The 21,312-nt window shown below is 40.3% G+C and overlaps 1 protein-coding gene across 1 annotated transcript; it reads right to left on the bottom strand.

Annotated features, from left to right (window-relative positions):
- Positions 1-14,124: 14,124 nt before the first annotated feature.
- Positions 14,125-15,196, bottom strand: LOC101446266 (cholesterol 25-hydroxylase). The gene is given in 2 exon segments (XM_058299615.2): positions 14,125-14,793; positions 14,796-15,196. Coding segments are annotated over 2 exon segments (810 nt in total). The 5' UTR covers positions 15,139-15,196; the 3' UTR covers positions 14,125-14,326.
- Positions 15,197-21,312: the final 6,116 nt, after the last annotated feature.

The following is a 21,312-nucleotide window of genomic DNA, read 5'->3' as shown; positions in this document are numbered from 1 at the left end:
TGGCAGAGGAGCCGAGGAAGGAATAGAGTTAAAAGGGCCCAATTCTAAGGAAGGACGAACGCTACTGACGGGCTGATTGCGTTCCTCATCGGAATCGGAGTTATTGTTTTCATCATCAGAGTCATCTAGGACTATGATGGTGCAATCGCCATTTTGTGAGCTGGAACCGGGCTGTTCCGTGCCGCCATTTTGTGAACTAAGACTGGGCTGTTCTGGGCCGCCATTTTGCGAACTTAACGGCTGGTGGGCATGGTCAGATGTGGCGGGCGAGTGCCGGGTTTGACTCTGAAGGACAGGAAAGGCGAGTGCTGGGCCCCTGGGCTCCTCTTTTGGTAAGGTGAGAGATACTAGGGTTTGGGTAAGAGATTGCATGTGATGAGCGAAGGTTAGTAAGGGACTGAGATCTAGAGAAGGAGTATGAGTAACTGGGAAGAGGAAGGGATTTGTTGAGGAGAGAGGATATGGGGGGGTTGAAGGTTGGGAATTCTCGAGGCTTGAGAAGGGGAGGAGGGTGGGGCTCTATAGGCTCAGTGTTAGTTGAGGGTTTGGGCAGGGTGGAGGGAACTTCTGGGAGTAGAATTAGGTTTTCAGGGGCTGAGGGCATTATTCCCTCTTCAAATGAGCGGAGGCCCATGCTATCTGGGTCCTCATTTCCTTGATTTTGTTCACCACAAATGGAGCCGCAGGTGGACATGGCCCGAGAGGGTGCCTGAGACTTAAGAATGGTTTCGCCCTCTGCAATAATTTTGCTGATATCAGGGTAACGAGGGGAGACTCTGATAATTTCCTGAACCAACTGCCAATAACTAAAGGCAGTGACCAGAATCTTAGATGGACCAAAAGTTTTATAATAATCATTTAAGCAATCGCCTACCCTCTTCCAACATTTTTCATCTATGGTGCCCTCTTCAGGGAACCAGGGGCATGTTTTGAGAATAAATTTGAAAAATTCGAGGAGACTCTTTTTCTTAACCTTGATTCCTCGTGTCTTGAGTGCCTCTTTAATCTGACTAACAAACAACAAATGAGAAGATTGTTCCTGTCCCATGACAATAAATTTTAGAGGTTTTTTAATGAATTTACTTACTTGTTCCTTGTTCCGATGGTGGGGGACCCTTTCTTGGGGTTGACTTGCTCCTTCCCCTCAATCTTTTCTCACCGCTGTTGGCTGACCTTTGCTGCGGTCGAAGTGATGAGAGCGCTCTCGAACGTGGTGAAGCGGTGTTCCACTCTCAGCACGGTTCTCCGGGCCCCACATTGGGTGCCAACTGTGATTGTCCCAACCCGTGAGACACTAGCGAGACACTAACGAGGGCTCGGAGACCTGCTAAGGAGGAATGGTGGGACAAGAGACACGAAGAATGACAGCAAGACAGTGTTCTGATCAAGCTGCGAAATTTTATTGAGGGAACAAAGCATATATACTCTTGGGAAGGGGAGGAGTGGTGGGTGAGGAGGTGGAGGCTAGGGATTGGCTGTCGCTGTTGCTGGGGTAAGTGGCAGGGTTCAGGGATTGGTGACTGCTGTTGCTGGGGTGGAAGGCAGACTTCAGTTTCGCGCCTTGCACCTGCGTACTGCTTTATCAGCCTAGGCAGTGGCGGGAAACGGAGAACAAAGGAGTGGGGAGGAAGAAGAATAAGGAAGTGGGCTCCGCTCTGGTGGCCATGTTACTGGCATTGCTGAACTCAGTGTATACTCATATTGACTGCTCCCAACAGAACAGTATATATATATATATAGTTTTTTTTCTTTTCTCTAAGGTATTTTTGGAGAGAAATTGCAATACATACTTAGCTTTGTTTTGAAGATGCACTTCAGGCTGTTTAATAATTGGCACTCATGTGTTCTGTTAGATGCTCCTGGTGAACTGGCACCTTTTGGACACTTGGTTTCATTCAGAATTAGTGCACTAATATGGAAATTTTCTTAGTTTTTAGCTATGGGAGTGGCTCAGAACTACAGAATAAATTTTTTTTTTTTTACATTTCAGTTTTATTTGTACAATCTCTGGTAATTTTAACTGTTTAATAGGTGACTCATTATTAGCAAGCAAGCCTCATTTTTGCTACACCATAGAAAGTACACTAGAATAGTAAGTTGGCTGAGCCTGGCTAAGACTGTTGCCTTATTTCATAGACATGTTTATTAATTATTCAGAAAATAAAGTTACTAGGAATTTAACATGTCTAATATACTTTTGTACCTGATCCAGAATAGAAAAGATAATGTTATAATTATTAGGGATATATTTAGTACAGGATAAAAATATAATACTTTAATATTAATTAATGTATTAGGATTCTGAGTTGCAATTAATAGTTTTAAATTTCAGGATTGTAATACTTTATGTGTTATCTCTCCATGGGAGCATGCCATAATGCCAATTGTGTTTAAGTTTTACTTACAGTATCCTGGTATCATGCCTCCACTTAGCATGTTCTTCACAGCGAACAAGTCACAGCATCATTGATCCTAGAGAGAGTTTCCAGTATTCTGCCAGCCTGGTGCATAGTGCTCTTTGGCAATATGGAACAGTGCCAGTTTGGAGGTGATATCCATTGTACACTTGGCTGTACTGAGTCATCATTGGCTGCTGCAGGAGCTTGAAACTGCAACATAGTTTCCATCAACTTAAGGACCAGAACCAGAGGCTGATATAGCAAATATTTCTAATTGAGGGGTCAGTGACCAGCCTAGCCAATAGCTCACATGGAGAAGCAACCTGTAATGTATTCAAGGCCTGGTTTGAATGCACAAAAGAGTTTGACAATGTTAAAGTTTATTCCTTGTTTTTATATATATTTTAAATAATTTAATGCAACACATCATATATCAAATGACTGTTTTCTTATATAATTTTACCATTAAGATATTAGTAGGTATTTTACTTTAGTAACAGAGGGAAAAAACTATATTTCATTGTTAATTTGAAAACAGATTCCCAATAGAATCAAGATAACTTTTTATTACCACTTACTTAAGTATGCACTTTGCAGTGGCCTTCAGACAGGTTTTATTATTACAAAGTTATTCTTTGCCATAAATACCAATCTAAGTTTCAGTTAACAATGACTTCTAGAACTAGAACTATTTAAATATTTTCAGTTTGGAAGATGTTTTACAAACTCTTTATAATTGACTACAACCACATTGACTAGTTACCTTATGTTTAAATAAACATTAATTACAATTACTAACTAAAGAAATTTACTTTATTAAAGAGAGCATATCTACAATCTTTCTTTTTTAGCTTAATTTCATTAATGTGAACTTACAATTTTATTACTCTAGAGATTTTGTACATATAATTTTAATTTAGTTAATGGGTAATTTATAAACTATGGGAGATTACATTCAAGCTAATTAAAATTGAAATCATTATAGTTTATGTAAGGAATGTTCTCTTTTTTTTTTTACAGGAAGCTAGAACTTTTTGTTTAAGTTATGAAAATGAAAATTTTTGAAAGCATACTCATTACCAGGTTTCAAAACACATTACACAATTACCTAATTTGTTTAATCATTACCCAGGAAAGATTTCTTCATAGTTTTTATGGACTTTTCTTTACTTACTGAAATTTGTCAACAGACCCACTAATTACCTTTATTTTATGGCTGACAAAAAGGTTTAAACTGGGAAATTACAGGGTAAAACTGATTCTTAATTCCCCAGCATAGTAGATAGGTTTAATTTGCCACACCTAGTATTGCCTTCAAAGCTCTTGCAAAGAGGAGGCCCTTTCCCAGTAGTTCCTATAGTCAGATTTTTATATGGCTTTTTCTTCCTGCTTAGTCTAATTTGGGCTCCAAGAATATTTACTCACAAATATAACTGCATATTTAATTTTTTAACAGTTTGAATACAGCTCTTTCAGGAATTTTCCCTTGTTAATTTGATATTATCATCCTGATGTATGAAGACATACACTGAGCAAATGGGCAGACACAAATAGAGTTAGACACAGAAACACAACTCATTGATGTTACTTATAATTTGCATTATTTTATATACTGTTTAGCTTAATTCGGGGTCCAGAAATATATATTACTTATATAACTGCATATTTAACCTTAACAATTTGGGCAAATAGGCAGACATGAATAATTTGACACAAAAACATAACATTAGTTACTTAAAACTTCCATTTTTTACAAAATAAGTTACTGCAAAACATTTCAAAGACTCCTGAAACGTTTCTTAATTTGCACTATGACTGTGCAGTTTTGCACAAGAATTTTGTTTCTTAACTAATGGCTTGTAACCAAAATGTTCCCAATGCTTTAGCACCATTTTCTTTTGTTTCAGAACTTTATATTTTACCTTGAATTTAGCAGAATTTTGGATAAGCAACAAGATTAATTCTATGTATATTTACTGAGGCTATTGGAAGCCTCAGGGAGACAAACTTGTTTCTCTCATGAATTGCCACTCTTAGGAACACTGACAGTTAAAGCAGGAGACTTCCTTTATTCTCCCAAGTCCTTGGAGATAATAAAACTCCAGTGGTCATTTAACCTTAAGGGCTAACAATTCCACCAGGCAGCAATTTAGTTTACATTTGGATTCATGAGAGAAAGCAGGGTTACTAATACCAGGAGACAGGGATGTCCCAGCTCTTCTCTGGACTGTAGGGGCAGAAGCTATTATGAAATAACCATAGGCAAAGGCAAGGGGTGAGGTTAGGCTTGAAGTAACCATAAACGAAGGAAAGGTTAGTTTAGAATTTACACTTATAGTAAATAAGTTTCAGGCTAAATTCACTCAGTTATCATTTCAGTTATTATTTTTTCACTGTTTTATAATTTAAATGCATCTATAAATGATCTTAACTTTTATTTAGAGTTTTCATTAAGTTTTAACCTAAAGGTGAATTGGATACTTTTATTAATTATGCTACAAGAATTTTATTAGTAACAATTCTGTGAAGTCCTGCCTTTTCTTAGTAATGGAATAAATTCTCATCTGCAAGTTATGCATTTTATTTACCAGCAAGAGAGTATTGGCATTTAAAGATTCATTTTTAACTATGTTTTTACCTTTTTACCATGAATTATTAGGCACCAGCAACTGACAAACACCAAACATAGATCTCAAAGTGGCATTTGATTCCTTTTTTTTTTTTTTTTCCTTTTTTTTGCTGTAGTCTCACAACCCTGAAGTTCCCAGCCAGACCTTTGAAAAGACTATGAAGTGATTAGAGGTCTATTGTTTCAAGCGATAGCCTCCTTTCTTCAGACAAGTTTACAGTTTTAAAACATTTCAAAGTATTTCTACAGTCTTACAGAGAGAGAGATTGGGAAAAACAAAGAAACTGGGCAGAATGCAAGGCCTTTGACACCCTAGGGAGGGAACTTTACTGCATTTATTTTGATTCTGCTTTTCATCCCCTGTACCTCCTCCCTTCCAGGCACTCAAGAGCTCAGCAATTAAATAGGAATGCGGCTTATGAATAGAGGGTGTGGACTCACTGGAAAGGGGCAAGCCCCTCCCCCCTTTCCAGCTTTCTGCCAAAATGGGCAGGCAGAACCTACTCAAATTTGGCAGCCCTCCCGGGGGCCCAGCCACCCTGACTGGGGCAGCCCCAACAAACTCTAGTGTGTGGCGTGGACACAGATGGCCCCAAGCCCGGGCAAAGGGGCGGACCAGAGAGGAGGCAGCAGAGCATGCGCAGACATATAGACTCTGCAGTTTTGCCCCATAAATTCACCCCCTTGCTGATGGCAATGGAGGGTTCCAGCTCAACTAAATTCCACCACTTTACATAACCACACAACTCAAACACCAGCATTGAGCTGACACAGACAGAAGCACAAAGGTCATTAATCTGACCCACAAGTTCTATATATATGTTTTTTCAGCATGGCTGCCCCTGTAGCCATCACAAACCTTAGAGAGAACACTTAACATTAACATCTGGTATAAAGACAATTCATTCACAATTCAGCACCATAACAAAAGATTCCAGCTAGACCTTTTTCACTGTTTAACTTTACACCCAAACCAAGCATCACTAGAAAAGCCGATATTTTCCCGTAACCAAGTTTTTAAAAATCCAGACCAATTTCCAGGACATTAGGACTTGAACCTATAAACAGTCCCTCATATTAAAATCAAGCCTCCACTCCTTTGGTGGATATAAGACCAGTACCAGATTCTAACATGCAGTTAGACAAACCCAAAACACCAGGCTTTTTGCTGGTTTTTCTCCTTTTTCCAGACCTAGAGAGAACGGCTTCCCCCCAATTTTTCTGGGGCTGTTAGGGTTCTCTTGGGAGGTGATCAGCCTCCCTCCCTAGCAATTAAAGCTAGGGTTCTCCAGACTGTGCTCACCCGGGGTGTCTTACCTTCTTCCATGTTTGGAGTTCTTTTTTGTTCCCAGAATCTTTCTCTTCAGACCTTCCATTGCCCTCAGTTTTTGTTGGGAAGATTCTGGTGGAGCCCACATCTTTTCTGGATTGAACTTAATCCAGGGGCACCCAGATTTGGGGTTCACCTGAGTCCTCCCAGCTTCCTCAGGGACTTGGAAGGGACAGCAAAATGCTACTGTCTCTGGCCTTTGTTTGCAATCTTGGGAGAGCCCCCAAAAATGTTGTAGAATTTGAGAGAGGTTCAATTATTTGCATATAGAAAGGCCAGGACTCAGGAATGATTTTGAGAAGGAAAAATGGTTTATTGATGGCAGACCGGACTCGGGAGCTTTCTGTTTCAATCCCGAGGCCCGAACAAGATTTTTGAGATCCTTTTATACAGAGAGGAAAGGCCAAATGGTCCTTTTGTTTCAGTTCTCAATAGGCTTGAATTAGCATATATCTTCCACATCCTAGGTAAGCTTTTAGCATGGACTTCATACATTCTAGATAAGCTTGTAGCCCATTTGGTTTGCATTTTCCCTGAATATTTAAAATTTATAGATTTTGCATTGTTAAACTGTTTCCTGGGACTGGAGTCATTGCCATGGTTACCAAAGGCAGGGCTGCAGCCTCTCACCATCCCAAACCCACAAGTCAGTACAGACAGCTTAGGTTAAGGTTAAGGTTATCTCCAAAGAGACAAAGAGCCTCCCACCCATAGCCCACATCCAGAAGGGGAGCCCAATCACCTCCCAGGAGGACCCCACTACCTCCAGAAATTTGAGGGGAAGCCATCTTCTCCAGGTCTGAAAGGAAAGAGAAAAACAAACAAACAAACAAAACCCTGATGTTTAGGTTCTGCTAACTGTGGTTAGCATCTGGTTCTGCTTTCACTAGGATAGTAAAGTTTTGATTACAGTAGAAAAAATGTTGATGAGTTTAGGTCTTAATGCTTCTTGAAAATTGGTCTGAATTTGAAAATCTTGGTTATAGGAAAATGGATTGGCTTTATAGTGAGGCTTGATCTGAGTGCAGGGTTAAATGGTGAAAAAGTTTAGCCAGAAATAAATCTTTGTTTTGGTGCTGGATTGCAAATAAGCTTGCTTTGTAGACCACAAGGGTAAATAGAAAGTCCTGTTAAAGGTTTGGTGTTGAAAGTTCCCTCTTCCTAGGATTACAAAAGTTGTTTAGGGGTGGCCGTGCTGGAAGAATGAGGATTGTGGGTCAGAATGATAGACTTTGTGCTTCTGTCTGTGTCTGTTCAGAATGTTTTCATGCCTCTGGATGATGATGTTGGACTGTGTAATTTTATGAAGTAGTGAACTTTGGTTAGTTGGAGTCCTCCCTTGCCATTGGCAAAGGAGTGAAATGATTGTAATTTATAAAGCAAAACCACAGAGTCTAAATATGCATACTTCACTCTTTTGCCTCAGGGTCTGTTCCATTTGCCAGGGTTCGGGTTTCTTCCATGTCCAGGCCACGCACCCAAGTTTATTGGAGCTGGCTCCTGTTAGGATGGCTGGTGAAACAGTGGTTTAAATCATGGCCCTGCTAGGGCAGGGGTCCCCTGGGAAGGTGCCAAGCCTGGAAGGCTTTTTTCAAGCCATTTTAGCAGCCTGGAATTTGCTGCCATTACCTTCTCCCTCCTCTTCCCTTATGGGGGATGCATGACAGGGGTGGAGAGTCAGGGCCTTGCCCCTCCAGTGGGTCCATGCCTCCAATTTATAAGCTGCATTCCTATCTGATCATGTCCAGCTGCCTAGGAGGGGGGAGGTGGATGGAGCACCAAGCAGAGCCAGGATGAATGCAATAAAAGTTCATTCCCCAAGTCATCACAGCCAAAATACATTTGCATAATTTGCTTCTGCCCAGGTTCTGCTTTTCTGAATCTCTCTTTCCATGTCTGTGTAAAAATGCTTTGAAATGTTTTAAAAACTGTAGAACTGGTAAAGTACCTTCTTTGTCTAGAAAAAAAATTATTGCCTAGAACAATAAACCTCTAATCACTTAATAGCCCTTTAATGGTTTAGCTGGGAAACTGTCAAACAATAAACTCATTAAAAAACTGCAAAAAAAAAAAAAAATCACAAAACAGATAAATCTGAGGCCCAGAAACTTCATGAGGAAATAAACCTTAAACTTCTCAGTTTAAACTCAATTGTTCCTATAAAAGGTGTGAATAGTAATCAAAATAAAACCTCATGTGCCATCAATTAAAGTAAAAAAGTTCCTTAAAATGCTAAAGGTATAAATTCTTCTATTTTTATTTGTGCATAATCTTGTGTTCAACTTTAAAATCTGTGTTTAACATTTGCCAGTTTGCTTGTGCCTAGAAAATCATGGTGGAAAGTAATCTAGAAATCAGTTTTTAAATGCCAATACTGTCTTGCTGGTAAATTTAATGCATGACTAGTGAATAAAATGTATTCAGTTACTAGAAAAGCAGAAAAACTTCACAAGGATATTATTAATAAAATTCTTGTGGCTTAATTAATAAAGGTACCCAATTCACCTTTAGGTAAAAACTTACTAGAAACTGTAACTAAAAATTAAAATCATTGTATAAGTACCTTTATATATATATATATATATATTTATAACTGAAACAATTACAGTGGAGTAAACATAGCCTAAATTTCAGCTATTGTAATAGTAACATTAAATTAATTTACCTCTGTTTTTGGCTACTTTCAAGTTTATCTAGTGCTTATTATAATAATAGTAATTATTACTCAAACTTATCTTATAGTTTTTTATAACTAATTTCACCCTTAAACTTCAACCACTGTGATGTAATTATAAACCACATTTGCCTTTGCTTCTGGTTCCTGCGGGTCTGACCCACCCCTTAACAATTCAACTTAATAACTGAACTTTAGAAAACTTATAGTTAGATTTTAAAAGAAAAAGTTTACCTATATCACTTTTGTGTCATTCTAAATATTTTTGGTCTTCTCATTTCCTCTTTATCCTTTGAAAGGGAAAGTTGTCTTTATCTTTGACCTTGCCTAATAATATAAATTAATTCTGATTTGCCATTTCCACCAAGAATCAGAAATAACTGTTGCCATGTTTTCCAAGAGTAAACAATGCTTACAGTTAAATATGTGATTATATAAATAATATATATTCCTAAACCCCAAATTAGACCAAGTGATATAAAAAATCTTATAAAAATCTAAATATAAAAACTATTGGAAAAGCTATAAAAATCCTTATTAAACTATAATTAGAATAAATTAAATAATAGCTTTATATTCCAAAGCCTAGAAGTTTAAAATTATTCACAGTTTTTAAATGATCAAAAAACAGATTTTAAACCCTGGTAAAGAAAAAGAAAACAACATTCTTTGTTTAAACAATAACAATTTCAACTTGTTTAGCTTAAGTAGTATCTCTTTGGTTTAGGGGATACCAGATTAATAAGTTAACATTATCTGTATTGAATCTTTAAAATAATAAAAGCTGTAAGTTCGTGTTTAAGAAAATTAAATTAAATATAGGGCTGCTCTCTCTTAAATGCATAAAGTAAATTCCATTGGCGACTAATTGTAATCTAAGGTAAATTTGCCAGTCTGTAATTGTGGTCAATTGTAAAGTGTTTGTAAAAGCATCTTCTAAACTAAAGCATTTAAATGGCTCTAGTTCTAAAGAGCCATTATTAAGTAAAAACCTGGATTAATATTGATAACAAAAAATAACATCTAGCAATGAAATCTGTTTAAAAGTCACCTCAATGCACATATTTAAATGGTAGTAATAAAAAGCTACCTTGATTCCATTGGGAATCTTCCATTTTCATTTTAACAATGAAAAATAGTTTTACCTCTACTGCTAAGTAAAATACCTGCTAATTAATAACTTCATGGTAAAAATAAAAAGCAAAGTACTAAAAAGTTAAGTTCATTTAATATGTAACACATTGTATTGAAAATGTTTAAAAGGTATATGAAAATCAAGACATAAACTTCAGCATTGTCAACTCTCTTTTGCATTCAAACCCAGGCCTGAATACATTGCAGGTTGCCTCTCCATATGAGTTATTGGCTAGCTTGGTCACTGAACTTTAAAACAATAAAAATATCTACTACTTCTCTGGTTATGCTCCTGAAGCGGATGGAAACTACTTTGCAATTTCAAGCTCCTGCAGCAGCCAACAGTGGCTAAGTATAGCCAAATGTACAATGAATATCATCTTTAGACTGACAAAGTCTCATAGCGTCAGAGAGTGCTATGCAGCAGGCCGGTAAAATCTACTCCCTAGTTTCTCTCTAGGGTCAACAGTACTGCAGCTTCTGTGAAGAACATACAAAGTGGAGCAATAAATACCAGAATACTGTAAGTAGAACTTAAACACAATTGGCATTATGGCCTGCTCTCATGGAGAGATAACATGTAAAGTATGGCAAACCTGAAACTTAAAACTATTCATTACAACTCAAAATCCTTATACATTAATTAATATTAAGCACTGTACCTTTATCCTGTTCTAAATATATGCTTGATAATTATAGTCTTATCTTTTCTATTCTAAATCATGTACAGAAGTACATTAAACATATTTAAAATTCCTGGTAAACTTCATTTTCTGAGTAGTTAATAACATGTCTATAAAATAAAAATAGCCATCTTGGCTAAAAACAGTGGGGCCAATAGCCCTTTTAATCTAAGGGTCACCAAACTAACTTGGGGGCAACCTCTCAAAGTCTTCACCCCATACTGGGTAAAGAATGTACTTAAGGCCAGGGGCACCAGTGGCTTACTGGTAACCGGTTAATTAACACCAGGCCACCCTACTACTCTACTGTATAACAAAAATGAGGCTTGCTTACTAACAGTAGGTCACCTATTAAACAGTCAAAATTAGCAGGAATTATTCAATTAAAGCCAAAATGTAAAAAACTTTACTCTGTAGTTCTGATCACTCCCACAGCTAAAAGTTAAAAAATTTCCAACTTGATGCACTACTTCTGAATGAGACCAGCTGCCCAAGAAAGTGCCAGCTCACCAGAAGCACGTGATGAAACACATGAGTGCCAATCACTGAACAGCCTGAAATGCATCTTCAGAACCAAGCTAAGTACCTAATACTGTTATCTATTAAAATTTCTTTCTGGGGGTTAACTAAGAACATAAAATAACTTGAAAATATATCTATATATCTATATACTGTTCCCCACCAACTTAAAAAAAAAATAAAGGGTGTCATCTTTTCTACTTCTGTAATCCAGTATCCTCTTAAAAAACCATGTATTCCAAAATTCTAATTAAACTTATTTCTTTCAGAATGAGCATCTTATTAGCCAGGTGAAAATTTCATCCAGCTTCATACAGAATGCCAGATCCATCTTCCTTTAGTCAAAATAAAACAATAAGGTTTTTATACTTTGCCAGGTAGGAACTACAGCCCCATGGCCAGCAGGAAGTAGCTACAGAAAAAGAATCATCTTCCTTCAGCACCCCTTTAAGATTAAAGGTGTAAACTCTCTAAAAGAAAATAAAAATTAATGGATAGATCTGAAGCCTGGAAAAAAAACTCCACGTGGGCACCCATGACTCCCAGGATGGCTGCTGGGGGGATTCTGCTGTTCAGAATGAGGACTTCTTCTGAAGACAGGAAGAGGCCCCGGATGTTGCCCAGGGCCTTTGTCCTTAAGCCCTCACTGGGAAATTAATAAATCAAAACAACAAACAGCCACCCACCTCATGACTCCAACAATAATTATGTGAAGCTTAGCAAGTAAGCTGGCAAAAAGCATCTTATAACTCCAACAATAATTATGTGAAGCTTAGCAAGTAAGCTAGCATAAGGGGGGAGGGGGGAATGATATGAGGTATGAATAGGGGCTGTGTCTCTTTGTAAATAACCTAGGCTGTGTGTGCCCGACACTGAAAGGCTGCAGCTCCACTTTTCGTAACCATGCCCACCACTCCCGTCCTGGGAAGCCAATTAACAATGTAAGCTCTATAGACTTAGAATATTCAGGGAGGATGCAAACTAAATATGTTAATTCAAACCTACCTGGAATGTGGGAAATAAGTGTTAAGTTTATCGAGAATTCAAACAAAAGGCCATTTGGGTCTTCCTCTGTATAAAAAGAACCCGAAAATCTTATTGGGGCTTGGGGTTTTGGACAGAGAAACTCCTGAGCCTGGCCAGCCGTAAATAAATTCTTTTTTTTTCCTTCCCAAAATTATTATTGAGTCCTAGCCTTCCACACGCAATTATTAAACCTCTCGATTTACACATCTTAACTTCCAACTTTCCACAAAATAAGCTATATTCAAACCTTAAGGGAAAACAATTAGGCAGCAACCAGATGAACTGTGTGCTGTGTGATGCAGGTGTGCGCTGTAATAGAGACATTTACAGACAAGAGTAATCTGCAAGATCATCTTGGAATCATCTTGGAATCATCTTTAACAAATGAGGAGTCAGGAATCTGGGGCCAAATTTCACTACATTGTTACCTCCCCATATTCTTTAAGAGAGAGGTATGCATTTTGAATGATGTTTTAATTAAGAAAACTGAAAATACAAAAATCCTGGATGGCAGACCCACTGAATTCAGTGATCGTTTGCATTACCCAAGGATGCTGGCTTCATGAAAGAAGGCTTACCACTCTAATGCACACATTTGACTTATCTGTTTTGCAAAGCAAGGTGCTTTTCTTTCTTTTTTTTTTTTTTTAGATTTGTTTATTTTATTTATTTCTCTCCCCTTCCCCCCCACCCTAGTTGTCTGTTCTCTGTGTCTATTGGCTGCGTGTTCTTATTTGTCCACTTCTATTGTCAGCGGCACGGGAATCTGTGCTTCTTTTTGTTGCGTCATCTTGTTGTGTCAGCTCTCCGTGTGTGTGGCATCATTCCTGGACAGGCTGCACTTTCTTTCACGCTGGGTGGCTCTCCTTACAGGCGCACTTCTTGCACGTGGGGCTCCCCTACGTGGAGACACCCCTGTGTGGCACGGCACTGCTTGTGCGCATCAGCACTGCGCGTGGGCGAGCTCCACATGGGTCAAGGAGGCCCAGGGTTTGAACCGCAGACCTCCCATGTGGTAGACGACACCCTAACCACTGGGCCAAGTCTGCTTCCTGCAAGGTGCTTTTCTAATTCTCTTCACATCCCCCTGAACATGATCCTCCTACCATACAAAACAATCAGATGGCTGCCCAGTGTTAGTCTCTTATTAAAACTTTCCAGATCATCTACCAGTTGCCCCTTAGGCAGAAATCAGCTGAAAAGCATTCAGAACAATAGAAAATACAAATACTTGCTGTTTTTCCCTCTGTGAAATCTTTAGACCAACCAGAAACCCAGGCCTACAACCACCCACAGGACGCCCAACCCCCATGGACAGCTGCTCTAGGCTCTGAAGGACACCTCACTCCATCTCACTCTTCCTTCTTTAGTAATTATCAGTCAAAACGTCGGTGAAACAGGAGTCTTTACTTGTTTTGTTAAAGCACAAATAACATTTCTTTCATATAAATATACATTTCTGTGAAAAAAAGAAAAAAAAATACTATAATCTTGGTCACTGTCCAGCAGGAACATATTTCATAGTTTATAAATTCAGAGATCTGATCCTCTGTTAAAATCTATTCTCTCAGTCTGATTCTAGGACACTTTCAAACCTAGGGCATTCCTTGTTCTACAAACAAATCATTTTAGAGATGATTTAAATATGCCAGTGTTGATTATCTAACTCATATCTAGGAATAAAAGCTATTGAAATGAGCTAGAATTCGACACCTAGAATACAACTGCATTGATATACAAACATGATATAAATTGTTTGCCAGCCCACAAAAATAGATCAGATTTTATCTACAACAGTTTCCATCAGTTTAGAAGTGCCTGTTCTTTTTTGATGCATACAAAGAGAAACAGCTTAGTGTTCTTCTCCTGATGCAAGAGTGAAATGCACAGTATCCCGGGTCTGAGAGGGCACCACCCCTGCCAGGCACGCAGCTACTTGGCGTAAGCAGACTGCAGCGTCCCCAGCATTTTGTCCCAGTGTGTGAAGGAAGGTGCGAAGTTGCAGTTAAAGCGGGAGGGATGCAGGTCGTGGTGCGCTCCGCCCCCGTACCACCCGACAGGCACCAGTCCGTGCGTGGACCAGGGGAAGTCGTAGCCCGAGTGGTCCTCCACGGACAGCCAGATGTTGAGCACGTGGAACACCAGGACGGTGAGCGGGTGGCACCCGAGCAGCACCACGTTCACCATGTCGAACAAGCCCAGGGAAAACAGCTCCCCCACGCTCATGTACTGCGTGGCCAGCGCGAAAGAGGACACGTTCTGGTGATGCATCTTGTGGAAGGTGCGCTGCAGCCAGGGCACCTTGTGATGCAGCAGGTGCCACACGAAGAACTTGGCGTCGAAGAGCAGCAGGCAGACCACGACGTGGCGCGTCAGCTCCAGCACCGCGGGGGCGTCGGCGGACAGGCTGGGGGGCTGCGGGCCCAGTGCAGCAGCGTCGCGGGCAGCACGAACACCGCGTGCTGGTAGAGCGTCTGCCCCAGGCAAGGCAGCAGCTGCCGCGCCCACGGCGAGAGGTCGGGGTGGACCTTGTAGCGCCGCAGCGCGGGCACCCAGGGGCACACGGCGTCCCGCAGCACGAACGGCAGGCAGAAGCCCACGTAGGTGATGATGGAAAAGATGACCGGGAAGAACGGAGACTGCAGGAAGGCCCCCCGGCTTCTCAAGCGGTCCCAGAAGGGCTGCAGGAACAGCTGGCCCGAGGCGCAGAGGACCTGGGAGTCGGAGCTGTTCCAGCGGCTCATGGTAGGGCCGGGCCAGGCTGCTGCTGCCCACCGGTCCCCTCGGCTTTTCTTGGGACATGCAGCCTGGCCCCGAGTGGTGGCAGCTGCGTTTTCACTTCTTTCCTGGCTGCGCAGAGCTTGGAAGAGGAGGTTAAGTCCCCAAAGAAGCTTGGCTATAAACACGCACACCTAAAGCTGCCTGAATGAGCTTTTACGTATGCAAGCTAACTTTTCATATGCATGCAATTGACATTTTCTGTCCTTTTCAACTGACTACAATTTGCATACAATATACAGATCTTCTGTGTAGTTTCCCTCAGTTTTGACAACTCAATTCACCTGTGTTATCACCATTCCAAGTCAGACAGACAACTTCCACTTCTCCCAGAAAGTGCCCCTTTGGCAACCAGTGAAGAATTACTTGTACTTTTAATCGCATCCGTGTAACTGCACATGTGTTTTCATAAAGACGAAAACATTTCTGCGTCTTTAAAAAAAATTTTTTTAAAGCGATGTACCTTCTGTATTTTGGATCTTTTCTGCTCTACGCAGCCTTAATTGTAGCTCCAAGCGGAAATGAGCAGCGAAACTCGCCTTCCGCAGAAGGATCCGGGTCCCCCGGCCGCCCGTGGGGCAATCAGCGCAGGAAATGGGACAGGACCAGCGGCTGGTTGGTCTCAGCGTCTCCGAGACGGCCTTTCCCGCCCTGGTCGCCACGAACTGGAGACCCCGCGGCACTCAGACTCACCAGGTGGGTCCCGCAGCCCGAGCCTGAGAGTCGACCCTCCGCGGCGCCCCCGGGGCGCACCGAGCAGCTGCGGGAATCCCGGGGCACAGCGGCCCTGGAAAGGGGCCCCGGCTGCAGAGCTTCCTTTTAAAGTTAAAAATAATAATAATAAAATAAGATAAAAATGTTTAATTAGATTTAACACACAGAGCCGGTGCTGGTCTGGGTAAAAAGCCACTGCATTTCAGGCTGGGGTGTAAGCAATGAAATCAGTAAACCGCCCACTTTGTTCCTCCAGAGAATGATGCGGGCGGTCCTGACGCTTCCCAGGAGGCTGGTGAAGGAGCAGATGATGTCGCGCTACCCTGACCTTCCCGTGGCAGGCTTCGCGGCGCCACCCTGCCCCGTGCCCTCCAGCCCCTTCCCCAGAGAACCGGCTGTGGGGCCGCCCTCATCCTCTCTCTTTTACGCCCCCGAACTGGGGTCATCTGAACCGACACTGAGCACACAGAGGTCGGTACTGGAGACCCCCGGATCAGCATAAACGAGCCCCGCGTTGACCGCGTGGTTGACATGGGACGCACGGGGCGCTTAGAGAATAGAGGCTTGGGACAAAAACTTTGGAGCCAGCGACCACTCCCAGTCTCAGCTTTGCCTCTTCTGTCTCTGCGGTGGTGGCCAGCGCTTCACTCCTTCCAAGCTCTGGTTTTCTTATCCCTCCAAATGGGAGTAGTAGTAGAAGCCATTTCATGAGGCGGTCATGAGCATTAAATGGGAAAAAAATAATATAGCAAAGCCAGCAGGTAATGTCTGCCTATTAGGTGCCAGGCGCTAGCTAAGAGCTTTACCTGAAGCGATTTCATTTACTCCTCAGGAGAGCTGGATTCCCCACCCCGCCAAGAAGTAGGTATTATTCTTATTGCTGTGCCAAACATTATGCCTTGCCCATGAGTCTTCAAAAGATATTTGTGGACTCAACTGAAATTGTGAAAAAGATCATTTCAAAAGATGCTGGCAGAAGCAGATGTGGCTCAAGTGATTGGGGATCCGTCTACCATATGGGAGGACCCAGATTCAATCCCCGGGGCCTCCTGGTTAAGGGTGTGCCTGCATGGTGAGCCAGTGCTCACATGGTCAGCCAAGTGCCCCACAGTGAACTATGCAGCAAGATGATGATGCAACAAAAAAAGAGATGAAGGGAGAGTCAAGGCGAGAGGCAAGAGTACCAGCCACTGAGGTGGTGAAAATGACAAGGAACCTCTCTCCACGTTTGAGTCCCCAGGATTGAATCCTGGTGAATCCTAGAGGAGAAAACGAGAAGAGAAGACAAAAAGAGAAACAGACACGGAAGATCACAAGCAAATGGACACAGACAACAAAAACAGCAGGGTGTGGGGGAGAGGGGAGGAAAATAAAATAAAAGATGGTGGCTCTAAATCAAGGCTAAAAAATATAACCCATTTTTTTCTGGGAGCACTAATTGATGCAGTTGGAGCTACTCACCTACAAGGGAGGTTTCCCACAGGAGGAAGTGTTTACTGACTTCCATGGCTGATAGGGTGTCAGTCACATTATTACACACTCCAGCTGAGCCTGACTTCATGTATAATGTTTTTTATCTTGGTATGGTCTTTCTGACAGGATTGGAGGACAGGAATCCTTCCTCTACTAGCTATCACAGGGATCAAATCACGCATCTGAAATACAATAACTAAATCTGTGCTTATTAATACAATCTAAATTTATTTTATATCAGCTCTCAAAAGACTTTGGATGCCACTCTTCCCTTAAAAAAAAATTGCATATGTAATTAGCAAAACCCATTACCAATTACATGAACTCTTTTTTTTTAAATGACCTATGTGGTTTTCTTTTCTTTTCTTTTTTCTTTCTAAAAGAGGGTGAGACTCTTTTGGCACCTATCAAACCAAAATGATGCCTGGCTATCAGAGAGGAATGTTTATTATGATGTGTTACACTTGAGACTCAGAGACAGTGGGGTCATCTCAAAGATCAGAATCAAACCCCTCCTTTTGAAGATGAAGACTTAGCTCAGGAAAGGCAAGATTCACAGCCAAAGAGAATAGAACCTGGTCAGTTCCACAGTATCTCTACAGAAATTTGGTGTTGGAAGCTGCATTTACCTGGCACTTAACCAAGGACTTACCAAACTTTATTCCTATCAAAAACAGTAGGGGATGCTGAAGAAGAATACGGGGTGTTAGCTCCCCTAAGAGACTCACTGATGTCCCTATTGACCCAGATAATGATGTACATTCGGTTTCAACACTTTTATATTTTTGACCCATCTATGCTATGCTTCTGCTGAAATTGTTGCAAGCACTATCAACCCTTTTAAAACATTTATAGCATATAAAAATCATCCTAAATTAAAAGGAACACCATTGCCTTTCAAGCAGAGATAATGTTATTCATCTCACCTTCAAAGATATTTTTGCAAAGATCACAGCCTTAGGAAAAGACCTTAAAAACTCTGACAGCACACCGTGAAAGTTCAAAGCATTCTTTTAGTACCACTAAAACCATCTGGCAGAGAAAGAATTTTACTTGTTTAATTTGGAACTGGACTTGGAATCTGCAGCTTAACACATTGCATAAATACTCTGAAAGAATGTCTGACAAGCTTTTTTAAAAAAAAATCAGATTACTACCCAATGCTTCCTTTCAGGAGTCAAAAGAGACCAGTGTTACTTTCACTTTCTTTTTCTTCTTCTTTTTTTGTCTTTATTCATTTTTTTAATATTACATTTGAAAAATATGAGGTCCCCATACACACCCCTCCCCTTCACCCCACTGTTGTAGAATTTGAGAGAAGTTCAATTATTTGAGTATAGAGAGGCCAGGACTCAGGAATGATTTTGAGAAGGAAAAATGGTTTATTGACGGACAGCCGGACTCGGGAGCTTTCAGTTTGAATCCCGAGCCCCGAACAAGATTTTCAAACATCTTTTATACAGAGAGGAAAGGCCAAATGGTCTCTTTGTTTCAGTTCTCAATAGGCTTCAATTAGCATATATCTTCCACATCTTAGGTAAGCTTTTAGCATGGACTCCAGATATTCTAGATAAGCTTTTAGCATATTTACTTTTTGCATTTCCCCTAAATACTTAAAGTTTATAGCCCTTGCATTGTTAAACATTTCCTGGGACTGGAGCCTGTTGCCATTTTCCCTAAGGGCAGGACTGCAGCCTCTTACCGTTCCACACTCACAAGTCAAACAGCTTAGTTATCTCTGAAGAGACAAGGAGCCTTCCACCCATAGCCCACATCATTCCCCCCCTTTTGCCAAAGTTTAACTTGCTAAGCTTTGGCATAATTATTGTTGGAGCTATGAGGTGGATGGCTGTTTGTTGTTTTGATTGATTATTTATCAGTCTTTAGTACAGCATCCAGGACTGTTTTTAGAAGGTTAGAACTTTTCATTCTGGACAGCAGAATCTTGGGCAGGGGCCTTCTGCAGTTATTCTGCTGCCACTGGCACTCACGTGGATTTCCAGTCAGGTTCCAGATCCATCTATTAATTTTATTTTACCCTTGAAGAGTTTACACCTTTAATTTAAAAGGGGTGCTGAAGGGAGACGATCTCTTTTCTGTAACTGCTTCCTGCTGGCCATGGGCTGTAGTCATTGCCTAATATGGTGTAAAACTCTTAATTTATTCTAACTGGAGGAAGATGGATCTGGCATTCTGTACGAAGTTGGATGAAGTTTTCATATGGTTAATAAGATGTTCACTCTGAAAGAAACAAACTTAATTAAAAATTTGGAATACCCATTTTTAAAAGAGGACACATTGGATTACAGAGGTAGACAAGGTTAGATGCCTATAAAGATGACACTCCTTAAAAGCTGGTGGGAACAGCATATATATTCCTTTTTAAGTTATCCATCTTTAGAGATAAATTGCAACAGACACTTAGCTTTATCTGAAGACACATTCCAAGCTGGTCAATGATTGACACTCATTCGCTCTGTTAGATGCTCCTCGTGAACTGGCACTCCTTGGGCAACTGGCTTCACTCAGGATTAGAACACTAATTTGGAAATACTCTTAGTTTTCACCTGTGGGAGTGATCAGAACTACAGAATAAAGATTTTTACACCTTGGTTTTCATTGTACAATTTCTAGCAATTTTGACTTGTTCAATAGGTGACTCACCATCAGCAAGCAAGCCTCACTTTTACTACGCAGCAGAGTACAGCAGAATATAGAAGTTGACTGAGACTGGCTGAGACTGCCACCTTATTCTATAGACATGTTATTAACTGTTTAGAAAATGATTTTACCAGGAATTTAACATGTCTAATATACTTCTGCACTTGATCCAAAATAGAAAAGATAACATTACAATTATTAGGCATATATTTAGTACAGGATAAAAGTACAGCACTTAATATTAATTAATGTATTACTTAATGCATAAGGATTCAGAGTTGCAATTATTAGTTTTGAGTTTCAGGTTTGTAATACCTTACATGTTATCTCTCCATGAGAGCAGGCCATAATGCCAATTGTGTTTAAGTTTCACTTACAGTATCCTGGTATCATGGCTCCACTTGGCATGTTCTTCAACGCAGTGAGCAAGTTGCAGCATCCTTCATCTTAGAGAGATTTTCCAGTATTCCACTAGCCCGGTGCATAGTGCTCTCTGGCACCATGGAACAGTGCCAGTCTGGAGGTGATATCCATTGTACATTTGGCTGTACTGAGTCATTATTGGCTGCAGGAGCTTGAAACTGCAATATAGTTTCCATCGACTTCAGGAGCAGAACCAGAGACTGATATAGCACATATTTTATTTGAGGGGTCAGTGACCAGCCTAGCCAATAACTCACATGGAGAGGCCACCTGTAATGTATACAAGGCCTGGTTCGAATGCACAAGAGTTTGATAATGTTAACATTTATTCCTTGTTTATATATATATTTAACCAATTTAATGCAACACATCATATATTAAATGACTGTCTACTTACACAATTTTATTATGAAGATAACAGTAGGTACTTTACTTTAGTAATAGAGGAAAAATATTATTTTTCATTGTTAGAATGAAAACAGAATATTTCCAATGAGAATCAAGACAACTTTTTATTACCATTTACTAAAATGTGTACTTTGCAGTGGCCTTCAGACAGGTTTATTATCATGAAGTTATTTCTGCTACCAATACCAATCTAAGTTTTTTTTAGTTAACAATGACTTCTACAACTAGAACTATTTAAACATTTTCAGTTTGGAAGATGTTTTACAAACTCTTTATAATTGACTATAACCACATTGACTAGCCACCTCATGTTTAAATAAACTTACTAAATTACAATTACCAATGAAAGAAATTCACTCTTTATTTAAGAGAGCATATCTACAATCTTTTTCCTTTAGCCTAATTTCACTAATGTGAACTTACAATTTTCATTACTCTAAAGATTTCGTACATAGTGTTAA

The sequence above is a fragment of the Dasypus novemcinctus genome, chromosome 6 (assembly GCF_030445035.2).
Source record: "Dasypus novemcinctus isolate mDasNov1 chromosome 6, mDasNov1.1.hap2, whole genome shotgun sequence".
NCBI lineage: Eukaryota > Metazoa > Chordata > Mammalia > Cingulata > Dasypodidae > Dasypus > Dasypus novemcinctus.
This window is presented reverse-complemented; position numbering and strand designations above follow the sequence as displayed.